At 47.5% G+C, this 16,193-nt stretch overlaps 1 protein-coding gene across 14 annotated transcripts in view; it reads left to right on the top strand.

Moving 5' to 3' along the window:
• ULK4 (unc-51 like kinase 4) overlaps positions 1-16,193 on the top strand; it is a 571,462-nt gene that overhangs the window by 314,087 nt on the left and 241,182 nt on the right. For all 14 annotated transcript variants that reach the window (XR_008298071.1, XM_053221605.1, XM_053221617.1 and 11 more), the window contains one exon: positions 14,324-14,429. Coding sequence is in view for 13 of the 14 variants with exons in the window: in XM_053221605.1 (XP_053077580.1) it covers positions 14,324-14,429 (106 nt within the window). In the remaining variant the exon portion in view is untranslated. The remainder of the gene's footprint in view (positions 1-14,323; positions 14,430-16,193) is intronic.

The raw sequence follows: 16,193 nt of genomic DNA on the forward strand, positions 1-16,193 counted from the left end.
CACACCTGCAGTATTCTGACAGGTGATTCTGTTCTCTGCAGAGCCCAGAGTGAACAGCCACCCCCACCGTCCTTCGCTGTGTTCCATGTCTGTGTGCCCCTGGGCTGACTGCATGATTGCTTACAACTCGCTGCTGTGTATTCTAGAACTCATACCTAAGTGGCCATGTAGGAGCATCTCCTGGAAGCAAACGCTCTAGCGGTTCCGGCCAGTAGTAACAAAGCACTCCAAACATGATAAAAGTCCATCAAAGAGTGGGAGGAGGAGGAGGACGAGCATGAGGACTAAGGTCAGAGGAGGTGAGGTGACCACCAGCACAGGAAGTGGGGACGATTGTGGCTCCCCTTCAAGGCTGGTATGTAAGCTGTGGCTGGTTGAAGATGGTCTCTCTAGCAGGTGATACGATATTGCTGAATGAGATCCTAATCCTAGTGTAATGCTCTCCTCACAGATATATATATAAAATCTCAAAGTACTCATCTCCCTGGTCACTTCCTGAGTGTGGAGGGGGTAAGATTTAAAAAAAAAATTTTTTTTTAAGGTTTTATTCATTTCTTACAGACAGAGTCTGAGTGGGGGAGGGGCAGAGAGAGAGAGAGAGGGAGACACAGAATCTGAAACAGGCTTCAGGCTCTGAGCTGTCAGCACTGATCCCGATGCGGGGCTTGAACTCATGGACCGCGAGACCATCACCCGAGCCGAAGTCGGATGCCCAACCGACTGAGCCACCCAGGTGCCCCAGGGGGTAAGATTTTAGATGATCCATTTCTTCTTATAAACCCCACAGGGTTTCATAGTGGAAAATAAATGAGACTTATTTGTGCTTGCAAATCAAATGGCCATAAAAGGTTATTTCAATAGACAGAGGCAAAATCATACTAAAATAATTTAGTAAAAATGGGAGCTAAGAGCATGCTTAATGGAACATGATTAGATTTAATTTTCTTACTATTTCCATCATTAAAGCTCCATTATCTTCTCCGAGACTTCATTTAGGTTTCCAGCCACATGGAGGCTCTGAGGCGTTCGTGGGGAGTGCATGGAGGGCTGTGAGTTCCATTAAAAAACAAAAACAGCTAATGATATGCTGTTCTTTCATTTTTGCTGTTTGACATCGGCGTCTCACATCCAGAGTCTCTTGTATTCTCTTCCTAACCTGATCTCTTAAAAGTCATAAGTGTCATTATCTAAGAGCTTTCATGCAAAAGAAGTTTGATTCTGGAGTTGAAAACAAAACTGCGACTCACTGATGAATGTCCCTCAAGTGCAGAGGTTCTGAGGAGTTTTAAGAATTGCTCTGGTTATCCTTTGGCTTCGAGTATCTTCACATTGCCTCATCCGGAACCAGCAGATGCCCCGACAAGGGGGAAACGATTGAGCCTCGGGCTCTTCCACAGCTAAATCCTAGCTGTAGATGGTAACAGAATCAGTAACGGTATGAGCTCTTCACAGGTGGTAGAACTTCATAGGTAGGGGTAGGTAAGAATCCATACATCTGACACATCTCTAGAAAATATTGTGCCCTCTGCGTGATGTCACGAAGGAGAGGGTGCTGGCCTTTCCAGCCAGAGGTAGACTCTGGTTACTTCGGGTTCAGCGTGAGGTCCGTGCCACGGGCCTGAGTACCAGCAAGTTGCTAAGGTGAGGTCATGAAGACGGGTCCCAGGTGAGGTGAGGAGTTCAGAGAAGCCAGCAGGCCGCGGGCCCTGTGGAGCTAACCAGGAGGGTGATGTCCAGTCGCCCAGCCCAGTCCGTGCCATGGCCCTGTAACCGATGTATGTCTGGAACAGCCACGGCGTATTTCTAGTTGCTGCTGTTGTTGTTGTTTTTTAAGTTGGAGTATATCTAGTTTGTGTTTAATTCCAGTGAATCCAAGAGAAATGACTAACCTAGTCACTTATCATCAGCCGAGATTTAGTATGCATTCTGCAGGTGTCATCCACGTATTTAGAGTAGTCAGCCTCAGCGTGCCTTTGTAATGTCCCATTTCTCTTAACCTCGGGTTCCCGGGTCCCTGGGTTTGCGTCCTTCCTCGGGTCCTAGACCCTGCCAAGCCTGCTGGTTCTCCCTGGCTGGCCCCATTCCCCTGCCCTGCCTACAATCTTTCCTGGTCTCGCCAGCTCAGCAGCGCCCTGCTCCCTGGTGTGTGGGAGCACGGCTTGACTTGATCGGCGGGTCGTACTCCCCTGGGCCCCGTCTGTCTCCCCGGGCGCCCGCTGCGTGGGAAGTGGGTGGGAAGCCCCATGACGGCAGGTGCCTGCTGGAGCGCGATGTGGCATCGGCGTCTAGGGCGGGCCTGGCGCGGCTGGTGTTCGGGGCAGCTCGGTGAAGGGATGGCGTTCAAATGAGTGCAGGGGAGATGATTCGGGTCGTACCTCCAAAATAGGGTAGGCTGTTTTCTGTAACGCAGGAGGACATCAACGGGGAAGACCACCCCAAGTAACGAATAATCAACAAATTGTTCCCGTATTTGTAAAGATTTCCAGATGTGTTTGTGTACGTGGGTGTTTGCGTGTATTTTCAAATGTATACAAATTCACATTAAAACCTCTTTTTGTTTTTAAATATGGGAGCTCGCATTCATTCTGTCCAAGTCAGTTCTGTTTTCTATGTTGTTAAACCTGTAATTAAAAAGACTGTATGCACCCCCGTGTTGATAGCAGCACTATCCACGATAGCCAAAGTATGGAAAGAGCTCAAATGTCCATCGATGGATGAATGGACAAAGAAGGTGTGGTATATACATACAATGGAGTATTACTTGGCAATCGAAAAGGATGAAATCTTGTCATTTGCAACTACGTGGACGGAACTGGAGGGTATTATGTTCGGTGAAATTAGAGAAAGACAAACATCATATGACTTCACTCACATGAGGACTTTAAGAAACAAAACAGATAAACATAAGGGAAGGGAAACAAAAATAATATAAAAACAGGGAGGGGGACAAAACAGAAGAGACTCATAAATACAGAGAACAAACAGAGGATTACTGGAGGGGTTATGGGAAGGGGGAATGGGCTAAATGGGTAAGGGGCACTAAGGAATCTCCTGAAATCATTGTTGCACTATATGCTAACTAATGTGGATATTGATTAAAAAAAAATTAAAAAATTGTAATGATACCTCTTCTCCCCCCTCTTCCAATATTTATGTGATGACGTTGGACTTCTGGTAACTGGGGTGGTTTCTAGTATTTAGGATTCTTTTAGGGGGCTGAAGAAAGCAGGACTCTGAGGACATTGTTTCACCCCACAACCTATTGGTTAGATGCACATTGGGAAGGCATGGTTGAGGGATGCCTGTCTTGTGCTAAAACTTATATTGGAGTGATCTTTGCTATAATCCACAAGTAAATATTTGAGACTGTGCAGAACTGTCTTGTTTGACTCCAGTAAAGCATAGACATTTGATACTTGACATAATTTGATATTATTTACCTTGCTTTCAAATAAACATTTGAGAAGTGTCAAACAAAGACAAAACTTCAAGCTATGAAATAAACTGCACTTACATTTGGAGTCTTAGAGATTGCAATCCGGGAGATACAGCTTTGAAATAGAAAACGTGCTCTGGGGAGACAGAGGAGGTTGGAGGTTTTAAAAGGAAAGAGAAGATTTCCATAAGTTGTTTTGAAGAAAAGATGCATTGGTGCTGGTATATCTACAGTTATGTTAATCTGTATGTGATTGGTAGCTGGGCTGATGTTATACAGGAAATCCACCTATGTGCATTATAACATAAGTAGATGCCCTGACTTTTACCTGAGTTCAACTAAAAAAAAAAAAAAACCTGAGAGTTTGAGAAAGAAGATGTGTATGAGCCCCACTTTCTCGATGTCCTCCTGGCTTCATTTTAAATAACTCTTAGCAATGCTTATTCCATTTTATTCTCTCCATTGCTGGAAGATACAGCCTTGGGTTTAGCATGAAAGGATGTTGGAGCAGAAGGGGACCTTGGAGGTGGGCCTGAACCTCCAGCAGGTCACAAGGTTGCCCACTTGTGCACGTGTCAGGGGCAGGGCTTTCCCTTCTGCTTGCTTCCAGTGGAGCTCCCGGCATTTGCACCTGCATGGGGCAGCTGACGCGAAATGATGAGCCGGGTGCTCCATCCCCTGGACAAGAGGGGAAGGGCTCCCTGTCCTCTGTATGGATTGAAAGGACGTTTCTAGCTGTCTGAGGTTTTGGCCTCTTCCCCTGCCCTTGGTGGATCTGGTGACAGTGACTTGTATGCTCAGAGTCGTTGCTGTTGGAGTCGTTCTGGTGGAGCCTACGTTCTGTGGCACTTCAGAGCATGATGACATGGTTGAAGTTCTGTTGGTTGTTTCTCCTGCATTTGGTTCACAACTCTCTAGGGAGCTTCCTGGGTGAAATCTGAAACTGACCCTGGTACTGGAAGGGCAGGGAGAGGTGAAGGAGGAGGCCGGCCGCTCCAGCTCGGTAGGTGGCAGTTCAATAAGCAGAGGGAACTCACGTACGTACGAGGCTTGTCCTGGGCGGGCAGCAGCAAGACTGGATCTGTGCAGCCACCTGCCAAACCTTAGAAGTTTGTTTAGAAAGAGGCCCTAACTGGGTGCGGCCATGTTGGCCGCTCAGGTGTTCGCAGCCCATCGCCATCTCAAGGCTGTGTCCTTGGAGCAGCCTCTGGGAGCGGGAAAGGCGAGCAGAACCCACATTCCAAGGACAGGGCAAGGGTGAGGAGCCTTCGGTCACCGGGGTCAACCGGCAGTCACGTCTTTATGATGACTGTACCCAACAGCTTCCACTGTAGGTTTTTGTGTGTGTAAACCTGTGTGTTTGTTTTGGTTGTTTACTGTGTTACTCATGCCCTGAGAGAGGAGATTTTAAGATTGGTGACAAACTCCAGTCTTCTATGGATGGTATATGCACGTCACAGAAGCTCAGGGGCATCTTCTAAAGATCAGCACTCCTTCTCTGACTCAGACTCACCAGCATTCACCTGCCTGTGCCCATCCATTGTCATGCACGCCAGCAGAAGGGAGGACGCATGTCAATCAGTGTGCCGAGGGGACCACACATATTTTCATTTGCAGCTCATCAGAATTCACATGCAGAAGGGGCTGTGACACCACTTCTCTGTAAACTCACAGCGGGGTGGCCAGGTGAGAGTGTGGTAGCAAGAAAACGATCCTAGCCCGTGTGCTCCATGAATTGAGAAAAAGCTTGAAGTGCTGGGCATTAAAGAGAATCAGTTGCTCCTCTGCTCCCTGTCTGTTGAGAATGGCATGTGTCACCAGGCTGACGCCAGGCGGTGCTAAAGGCAGTGACCTGAGCAGTTGTCTCTGTGCAGCTCCCGATGAAATGTTGGTCAGCTTTTATTTGGAGGCACCCAGTGGCCGGACATGTACTGTGTCGGCTGACTTTTTGTTCCTAATTCAGGTGACCCGCTGCTTTGTGATGCAGAGACTTTTCGTTTTAGCACCTGTAGACTTGGGGTTGCACCCTGAGCTTGTCTTTTCTGGGCTCGCTTTTCCGTCTTGAGGAAATCCATTAGTCCCTCCTTTCTTCCTTCCTGTCCTCTACAGTCTCTCTCCCTTCTAACCTTTGTCCCTCTCTTCATTCTTAGCACTCATTCTGATTACTGGTTTTCTCTCTGACCTGCATGAAGAAAACTTAATGACGCCATCTCGATGTGTAATTTCTTAAAGCTGAAGCCCGTTTATTGGGGTACAGGAATTAAAAATATGAAAACCCTGTATCCTTCCCTTTCCTCTCCTCCCTTCTCCTTCATCCTAAGCTCAAGGCACTTCCCAGGCAGTTGGGACTGTTGCTTTGATCCAGAAGCAGTGGGTGTGAGCAGATGGGCACTGCATGAATAGAGCCTTGATTGTCCAGCAGACAGCCAAGACTCCCATAGGGATTTGTCCCAGAATAGATGTTAAAGAGGGGGATCAGGTTTCAGCTGACATCTCAAGGTCCTTAGGAGATGCCCAGCCTGGCTTGACCTAAGAAATTAATTTGAGCTCTCCATAGTCCACAGTCCCCTTCTAGGTTTCAGAAATGAGACCAGACAATATATGGTCACATTCTTTCTTGGTCAAGTTGGTCAGTCTCCTTACTCCTGTGGAATCTCCTTATTCTTCTTGTGTTTCTAAGATATACCCTGGTCTCTGCTCAGCGTCTGTGTGTTTCTTGATCCCTTCTCTCAAACCTTTTCCCAACACAAGACCCCTTGACCCTGCCCATGGTTGTCCAGCATGATCCACGTTAACACTTCTATGTTTTTACCCAGTTTATGCATTTATTAGAGTGTCTTCAAGTTCTGGTTATTATGTTGGGTCTTTGCTGGCATTTTGTATTATCTAATAGATGAAAAATTCCTCAGATGATTTTTATCCCGTCACAACCAATTTATTCTCCAGGATCGTATATTTTCTATCATTGTGCGGCCAAAAATGAGCATATTGAATGTTCCAAAGTGATTATACAAATATAACTGTTACTATCTAAGTAGAGTCTAAGAAAAGGAAAGCTGATTGCCCTCTGTTAATGGAGATTGAGAACAGAAGTGTGATCATGCCTAAAATACCAAGTGCACCAAATTCCAGCGTGAGTGACAAAGATCCGGGCCGCGTTGTGCTGCTGGTTGGTAAACATCCAGTGTGTGTGTTTGCAGTTTCCCTGATGTCTGATTTGTTCCTTGCTCAGAATAACTTATTGGAAAACGGTGCTCCTTGTTTAAAATTTCAACTCAGACCGTGAGATGGCTAGGCTCTCACTGCCACTTTAGAGGCAGCCCTGTGTAACAAAAACTGGTTGAAAAACCCAGTGGGATCCAGACAGTGTGTGCTTTTGGGGTGGGGGGGGTCAGTAGGCATCATGTCCTCAGGAATAGCCCACCTACCACTTGCTGACCTAGTGGAGAGGTGTTAATTAAGGTCAACTGAATCTGTAGCTCCAGGGACCGGTGTCTATATTGTTACTCCAGTGTTTGCAAAACAATAACAACGTTTGTAAAGCTGCCTACTTGACTCTGCATGCCCTGATGTGATTTTTAGAAGTGTGAGGACAGAGTGAGGTGGTGGAGAAGGAAGACACCTTCTCCTGCTCCTCCTCTCCTCCCCTCCCTTCCCCTCCCCTCCCCTCGGGCCTCAGTTGTTTTATCTTTAAAATCAAAAGATTGAACTAGAAAGTTTTCTCAGCTTCTTCCAAAGTCTGATACTTTGATTCTCACTTCACTCCAGGTTTGCCTGCTGGTTTGGGGCAAGCCAAGGAGCTCTGACTTTCCTCGGCCCGGTTTCCTTTCTGCCTAGCGCCATCTCTCTCTGCTCTCTGAAACCCTAGGTTCACATAAACTCGCCAGCTCCCAGCACGGTCTTCTCCGGCACACGTGGCCAGTACTCCTTTGAGACAGGAACCGCGAGCACCACACTTGGTGAACTCCCCAGTGTGGGCAAACTCCCACAGGAAAAGACAGCTGTAATTGAAAACTGTCTCGTGATAATTGAATGTATCGATCTTTCCAGTCCCCGAACGCAATATTTTCTTTCTTTAAAATGGGACACTTCTTTCTATTTGTGAGCAATCCTTTTTAACGGAGAGCCCCATTAAAACCGTGTCTGCGTCTGTCAGGAATTGTGGAGTGTACATTTTCCATGCCGATGCACATGCTTCGTGAGTCCTTGACAACTATTTCACACGTGAGAGATTTGATGTATTTTGGTTAAAGGGAAAAGGTCTGAATTTGTCATTTATTGCAAATATCCAAAAGCGAGTATGTACCTATTAAACGTTTGGAGGACGGTCATTTTTATTGCTCGATAAGTATTTATCAGTTATTTAATTGAAGGCAGTTTCTGGTCAGTGACAAGTTCATTCCTTGACGGAGATTCTCATGAGCTATCTATCCCTTCCCCAGCTGTATTGACCCAAGCGACTTGGAGCAAGATTGGTTTTTCGTTAATACACTAGAGGCCTCTGCTTACCAGGCGCCGCTCCTGGCACTGGGGACTTGATCGAAAGTCCCAGCTCTGCCCTCCAAGGGCTCGAAATCAGGTGAGGAATGAATGAAGGAACCAACCGTTATGTATACAGTAGGTGCTGTGATGCAGTCAGGCACGGGAAGGCGATGACCGTGCTGTCCAACGGGAAGGACCGCCTTCCCCACGGCCCCCAGCTGCTGCCAAGGACACCTGGCCTGAGTCTTTAAGAGGGGACGGTAGTTTGTCAAGGCCTTATTTTGTTAACATTGTGATTATTATTTTGGGCAGTGGCAGGGGTGTAACGGGAAGGCAGAAGGACTTGTGTGTCTGGACACACCCCTGTATTTGCTCATTTGTCCCCTTCGGGCCTGTGTTTAGCTCACACAGGGTGTTGTGGGGCAGATCAGCCCGTCCATAGGCATCCCAGGCAGACACGTGGGAGGGGTGCAGCCCGCGTCTGGGGACGCTGGTCCCCGCTGCTCCCCTCTGTCTCCATTGCCAGGGCTCTCCGGCCCGACCGGCACTGGTTCTGACCCGCTGTGCCTGTCTTGAGGCGTAGTGCCCTGTCGGGAGCCGGGGGGAGGGGAGCTTGCTGCTAGAAGCTTAAATGGTGTGAAAGGGCAGGAGGGCTGAGCAAGCCAAGTGGCACAGTTCACCTGCCAGGGGGGGCACCCGCAGCACTCGGCCATTGGCGTGGAGCGAGGGCTGGAGTTCTCCAGCTGAGCTCGGCATATGATTGGCAAATGGTACCATTTGGTCCACAGCCTCCTTTCTGTGCCAGCTGGAATGTATTGCTAATAAGAACTTGTATTTGCTGCTGCTTGAGGGCCTTGACAATATCTGTCAGTCAGATTCAAAAATTTAAATTCTTTTCTCGCATGTCTTGAATCAGAAAGATGATGACCCAAATAAAAGAAGGGACTTCGTTCTGTACCTCCAGGCTTTTAGGGTGAGAGCATCCTATGTGTCTGGCTACCTATGGGAAAGAGTGCTTCCTCAGAGCCTGCTAAGCCCCCAGCAGCCCTGACCCCTGGGCCCAGGAGCTGTTTGACTGTTTGGCAGCTGGCACAGTAAATGCCCAGTAATGGTCACCCCAGCCCCAACTTCGTCATGCCTCAAACATTCCCACTCTGGATGTCCATATATCCTTGCCTTGCTTCCCAGGAAATCCTGTATGCATTTATGAGGTAAATGGGTGAAATTCATTTTATTTTTTAGTGTTCTTCCCTTTTGAGAGAGAGAGGAGGGGGGCAGAGAGAGGGAGGGAGACAGAGAATCCCAAGTAGCACAGGGCCCAATGTGGGGCTCGAACCCATGAACCATGAGATCGTGACCTGGAACTGAGATCAAGAGTTGGATGCTTAACCAACTGAGCCACCCAGGCGCCCTGTGAAATTAATCTTAAATTTGTGCCCCTTCAGCTTGTTCCCTTCCCTGTTCCTTACCCCCAGGGGTCAGAATTTGGCTCAGGAAATCATGAGAATATTTCCAAAATCATAACGTGATGCTGCTCTGGGATCAAAAGCACGGGAACCACAATGCCCTTGCTTCTGCCACCCGTGGATCTTGTGGCCTCCCCTCCCTTCAGGCCTTTGATTCCCCTGGGGCTCTGGACAATCTGGATGGTGGGAAGCAATGGCCCTCCACCTTGGGCCTACGGTGGACTCCCATGTGCTCCCTGGGCCTGCGGGTCCCACTTTTAAGCCCTAGGAATGGGGATGAGCCTTGCTACTTGAGAAAGAGGAGCCTGGTCTGCAGTGGAGGAGAGGAGGCTGGAAGTAGAGTCTCCACTAGGGGACTCGTGGCAGCCCCAGCCAAAGATGGCAACCGCCTGTGGCAGAGGAGAGCTGCTAGAGGGGCCCCGGGGAGAATCAGGGGGACTTGACTGCTGATTGGATGTGGGAGGTTGGCGAGGCAGTTGGCCCCTGGGTAATTCCAGGATCTTTGGCTGCATGGCGGGCAGACAAAAGGAGGATGTGTGAGGAGAGAGGACAGGATGAGTTCGGTTTAGATCCCATGGAGTTTGAGCGGTGTGTGGCACAGCCTTGTGAAAAATCAGCAATCTGCAAAAGTGTCCTCGTCCCCTCAGATACGGTTGTCACATCGGGACGCTCTGAAGAGCCTCCTGTGGGCTCCAGCTGTCTAGGAACCCAGCCGTGTGGGAGAAGGTGTAAAAGGGACAGTGAGTGGACACCCCGCTCTGTCCTAGAGCTGCACCTTTGTACTGTGTGCAGGCTTGTGCACCGCAGACTAGCATCCTGCCGTGCAACGTGTGGGTTTGCCCTGAAATATGATCTCACTGTGTGTTGAATAGGACACGTCCTGTGTTTATTTCCAGGAGATCAGAGATTCCATGTTCACAACACTTGTGTGTGTGCTTCTGCCTTCTAGCCTCCCCTTGGCTTCTAACCTCCGTCGGGACTGGTGGGTGCCTTTCGGTTTGCTGTCTTTTGAGATCTGACCCCACACCAAGGGCAGCAGAGGGTGACCGTGGTTCACTGTTACTCTTCATCGCTAAAGGCATTTCCTGCCTTGAGTATTCAGACCCCTGCCAAACTTTTGAATCTGGCCATCTGAAGGCTTTTAGTGCCGTTTCCGCCCTCAGATACTAGAACGAAGTCTAACACTGTTTACAGTGAAACTGCTTTGGGATGGCTGATCATTTTTCAGTAGTGTTTCCTTGCTGTGCCCTTGGTATTTCAGAGCTGTCCTCTTTAAGCACTGAAGCAATTAGTTTTGAGAAGGCTGATTCTTCAGGGTCCAGTGCTCCCCTGCCTTTCATTTGCTGAAGCTGTACATTTTAATGAAGTTGTTTCATCTGTGTTGCCAAACACCAGAATTTTGCTGTTTCCATTCTAATTATCTCTACTGGCAAATGCTGTGTTTTATTAGAGCTCTCAAGTGCTCTGTTTATTAAATGTCCATACACTATGCCATTAGGCACACAAATTAGGTCAGCTGTGCTTATTGATGGGTTATGGATAAAGGAGTTAAATGTTTTCGTCATGATCTTGAAATGCAGTAGGATTGCCTTCCGTGGCTGCGTGGGTCGTCAGTGATGGCTTCTCTGATGAGCTCGGCTGCCTTTCTTACCCAGCAGCCGAGGCTAATGCTATGTCTGAGCAATGGTGCTGCGGATGGGGGGGCTCAAGTATGTATCTTCAGTCTCTCGGGTAATATGCTTATTCTTTCCTTTCCTTTAGTTGTGACCAGCACCTCCATCTCGCTTCCCGGGTTGTGTGTCTTACAGCATCGTGATGCATACTGAGGGCTTTTATGAGGCCAGCAGGTGCCAGTGATGGTGGCACAGGGAGGGCAGCACTACAGTACTTCCCCAATTCAGTGCTTGGCTGCTTCTTTCCACCTCCTACTCCAGGCCCTTTAAGTTCCTCCCACCTCACCCCGTTGCTCCTCAGGTGGTATTGGTTAAGCTGGGATGTGCTGATGGGCTGGTGGCTCCAACCCAGCCCCCCCCCCCGCCACCCCCCGTTCCTGTGGTCCCCAGGCGATGCCGCGTGGTGATGAGGGGCATGGCTTCTGCCATCGCCCAGACCGAATCCCAGCCTCGCCACTGAAAGAGCTGGGTGATTCTTGGCAAGTCCCACCTCCCCTCGCTACCCTCCATGTCCTTATCTGTAAAAAGGGGAGAACTGGAGCCACTTGGGTGTATGTGTGAGGATTAAATGAGATGATAATGCAGGTTACATGCTTGGGATACAGGCCCCGGCACGTAGTGCCGCATCAGCAAAACTGTCAGCCATGCTTTGTCCCTGTTCAGGCCCACATGGGTGTCTGCCACCCTGGGCCAAGATCAGCGCCGAAGCCGCTGGTGGCTGGGCCCCTGACCCTGTGCCACAGGCCCTCTTGTGCCACAGTCATAACCTGCTCTGTCTCTCCTTAGAGGGCTTTACTGGCGTGCGTTGAGGTGCCCGTGGTGTAGACTGCTTGCTTTATTATGAGCCATGGGAATTAAAGAAAAAAAAAAAAAAAGACATCAGGTCTTTACCTAGCCTTCCGTTATGGTCTTTTCACCCTGGGGCTCAGGCATAGCTTGCTGGGGGACGGGGTGCCCTAGAGGAGCATCCAATGGGACCCAGTCTTCCATCGGGATCATCCCTCCCTTCCAACTCTGGCCCGTGGCCTTTGAACCAAACTCGAGTTTCCCTTGTCTCTTTGCATGAGGCTTGCGAAGTGCCCAAGACTAACTCTGGCCCCACATATTTACCGTACTGTTTTCTCCCTTCTTAGAAATCCTCTACTCTGACTTTAAGAAGCAACTATGATGTTTTTTAAGAGATAATTTATCCCCTGTAGGCTAATATGGTTGTGGACAGCAAGAACAAATCTTATTAACGTTGCTAAGAGAAATGAAATAACTCAGCTTGATAGAAGTGAATGGAAGTGTGTTTAATTCATATGTACACCTTCTCAGCTGCTCTTTGCAGGTATTTAATTCTTTCTGGGGGAAATGATAATCTAGGCCACAGCAATCGCTGTCTTAGTTCCCCTGGAGAAGCACGGCATCATCTTGAGCAGGGACAATGATTCTGTCCCATGCTCTTTTCTCCCCCACACCATGTAGGAAGCATATGTACCTGCAAGAGAGAAGAGTAACTCTATGAAATTCTCTACTATACTCTTCATAAAGCCCTCACTTTATGTTAAACAAAGGTCACAGTGTATGAATTGTTTGAAAACCAACAACAAAGAAACTTAAAAACAACAATGGTTTGGGGCACTTGGATGGCTCAGTTGGTTAAGCGTCCGACTTCAGCTCACGTCATTGTCTTGTAGTTTGTGAGTTCGAGCCCTGCTTCCGGCTCTGTGCTGGCAGCTTGGAGCCTGGAGCCTGCTTCGGATTCTGTGTCTCCCTCTCTTTCTGCCCCTCCCCCTCTCACTCTCTCTCTCTGTCTCTCTTTCTCAAAAATAAACAAACATTAAAAAAATAAAAAAAACATTTTTAATAATGGCTAGAAAAGGAACCATTTGTCTCAGTCTGGTTACAGGATTATGGGTCTCTTTTTTATTTCCTGCATCAAGTATTTGGTCCTGAGGACCCCCAGTGATAAGGTTGGTGGGGGCTGCTAATAATCAGAGCGCACCTTCGCTTAACGCCCCTCTGCAGGCTGAGTAGTGCGGCTGGCAGAGGCCTTCATTCTGCAGGGAGTCTGGAAACTCCAGGGCAGGAGTCCGAGAACCTGGTTGGCCAGGGTACAATCCTGGGTTCTTAGTGTTCAGGGGTCATGGAGGTTTGGATAGTGGGTTTTTGTACTAAAGGAAATGCCTGTATCGACAAGCGGCCTCACCCCATCAGCACAAGGGAAAATTGAAGTACTGGCTTCACAAAGAGGCAAAAATATTACCAAGAGCATCGTAGAAAAGATACATTTAATCATAAAAATGTGTAGATCAAAGGAACAATGGATTTATGTCCAGTGAAAAGGACCTATATTTGCTGACAGGCTGGTCTTTGAATAAGCAGTGGAATGTGTTATTTTACTGAATGGGACCAAAAAAAAAAAAAACCTGAAAAGATTTATTAGCTCCTCTTTTCTTGACTAGAATAGGTTTCCTATGTATCGTTAGTTACTTTATCATGAATAACGTGTCGTGTCATCTTGTGCCTATTAATCACCCTTTCCTCACAACCCACTGTACGAATAATTAGATGAAATTGGTGGCGGACCATCGCTTCCCTATTCATCTTCTTGAGCCCGTGTCAGTGGAACATTCAAACGTTACCATTTACTCTTCAGTGTGTGTTTCTAAAGAAAGTTAGAAATTTGGGGGCATCGGTATTTGGCAAGCAAAGCCCTTGTCTTACATCCAGCGAAGACACAGATGGCGAGGCGCATGACGCCAAGGGGCTGTCATTGCTGAGAGACCCACATCCGGTGACACAGCAGCTTCGGAGCCAGATGCAGCGTGGGTGTTCTCGTAAGCCTTGGAAACCACGTGTCCATCAAGGGTCTCCTGGTTGCTCTGCCATGTGTTGTCCCTCCAAGACCTGGCGGTTTCATTTTGTGACCTCAGTCACTTTCAGGTGCGGTCTCCCCAGGTCCACGTAGTTACTTCTGGTCACTCTGACTCCTGCGTCACCCATCTGAAGCAGAGACAGCCGTGTGGCTGTCACTCAGCTCCTGGGTTGGAGGCCACATGCAGCCGCACTGCGCTCTGAATGACTCATGCTGCCTCCCAGCTAACTGAACACGCGGATGGGGGAGTGTCTCAATGCGGAAGGATCTGCTTCGTTAGGTGCAGAAAGTTGACCATTTAGCCTCATGCAAAGGATGAAGGGACAGAGGTCACCCGATCATTTGTCTCTATCGTGGTATAATTGTAATTCTGTATAGTTATGATGACATTTGTGATCTATTGCAGGAACATCAGGAGAACATTCTGGGTCACACCATGCAAAGTGTGATTGCGTTGCTCAACAATCTGGTGGCCTGCAAAGATTCAAATATGAAGCTACTTTATGAACAAGGTAAATGCTTCTTAGAATTCCTTTTGAGACTCTTGGTTTTTTTTTTGCCTATTTGTTATTTTCCTCATCATACGTAGCAGGGAGTCAAGAAGTGCTGTTTTAAGTTGATGAATCAGGGGCGGCTGAGTGGCTCAGTTGGTTAAGCATCTGAGTTCGCCTCGGGTCATGATATCACGGTCGTGTGATTGAGCCCCACGTCGGGCTCCGTGCTGAGTGTGGAGCCTGCTTAAGATTCTCTCTCGCTTTCTTTCCCTCTGCCCCTCTCCCCTACTGGCATGCTTGCTCTCCCTCTCTAAATAAATAAAATAAGTTAAGTCTAGATATGTATGCAACCCCTGGGGTACATTTTTGTCAGGTGCGGCTCCTTGAATTTTGGTCCTCTCGAACTTGAAGACCTGTGAGCTAAGGACACACGTTACTGCTCTGCCACATTTCTAGACTGTAACGAGGAGACGTAGCAAGAAGGACCATCAGAGGAACTCTCATTTAAAAGGGCAAAGTAAAGGTAGATAACAGTCACTGATCCATAACAATGTTGAAATCTTGGGGGACACGTTTCCTCAGCCCTCATTGTTCCCAAAGGAAAAAAATACTCCCGTGCTTTGAGAGTAGTTTGCCCTGGGAATGGTTCTCTGTGGCTCTTGCCTCTAACTTCTGAATCCTTGTTCTTTTCCCATAAGAGTGGCCCATACTCGTAGCTGAGTAAGACTCTGAGCCTGATTCTTCCCTGTAGAAGTTTGGGACCCTACAACTGTTTTTCATTCTAAAAGGAATTATCCCTGGTCTCCTCAGTCCAAACCAGTGGTGCTTCTTTCAATGTAAGTCTAGCAAAAGCTTTGTTAGTTTCTTGTAAATTTTTTTCTGGTTTCATTGAGAAATAATTGATACAACATCACTGTATAGGTTTAAGCAGTATGGCGTGATGATTCGGTTTACATACATTGTGCAGTGATTACCACAATAGGTTTAGCTATTGTCTAAACCTGGGAATGGTTTTTCCTTATAATGAGAACTGTTAGGATTTGCTCTTAACAGTTTTCCTATATATTATGTAGCAATGCTAACTGTCATCTTATGTTGTATATTACAGCCCTAGAACTTATTTATTTTTACAACCGGGGCCTTGTACCTTTTGACCACCTTTCTCCTTTTCCTCTGCTTCTGGTAACCACAAGTCTGATCTCTTTTTCTGTGAGTTCGGTGGTGATAGTTTAGATTCCACATATAAGTGAGACCGTACAATATTTGTCTTTCTCTTTCTGATTTATTTCACAAAGCATAATGCTTTCAGGGTTTAACCATGTTGTTACCAATGGTAGGTTTTCCTTTTCTATGGCCGAATAATATTCCATTATGTGTATACATACACACCCTTCCTTCTTTATCCATTGATTGCTTGAGGGACCCTTAGTTTGTTTTCATGTCTGGCTACTGTAAAGAATGCTGCTGTGAACATGCAGGTGCAGGTAGCTTTCTGAGTCAGTGTTTTTGTTTCCTTTGGGTGTATTCCCAGAAGTGGAATTACTGGATCATATGATAGCTCTTTGTTTTTTGTTTGTTTGTTTTGTTTGTCTGTTTGTTTTGAGGATCCTCCATACTGTTTTCCATAGTATGGGAAGGCTGCACCAATTTACATTCCTGCCAACAGTGCGCAAGGGTCCTTTTCCTCATCCATGCCAGCATCTGTTACTGCTGGCCTTATCAGTGGTGGCCGTTCTAACAGGCATAAGGTGATACTGCATTGTGGTTTTAATTTGCATTTTT

Source organism: Acinonyx jubatus, chromosome C2 (assembly GCF_027475565.1).
Source record: "Acinonyx jubatus isolate Ajub_Pintada_27869175 chromosome C2, VMU_Ajub_asm_v1.0, whole genome shotgun sequence".
Taxonomy (NCBI): Eukaryota; Metazoa; Chordata; class Mammalia; order Carnivora; family Felidae; genus Acinonyx; species Acinonyx jubatus.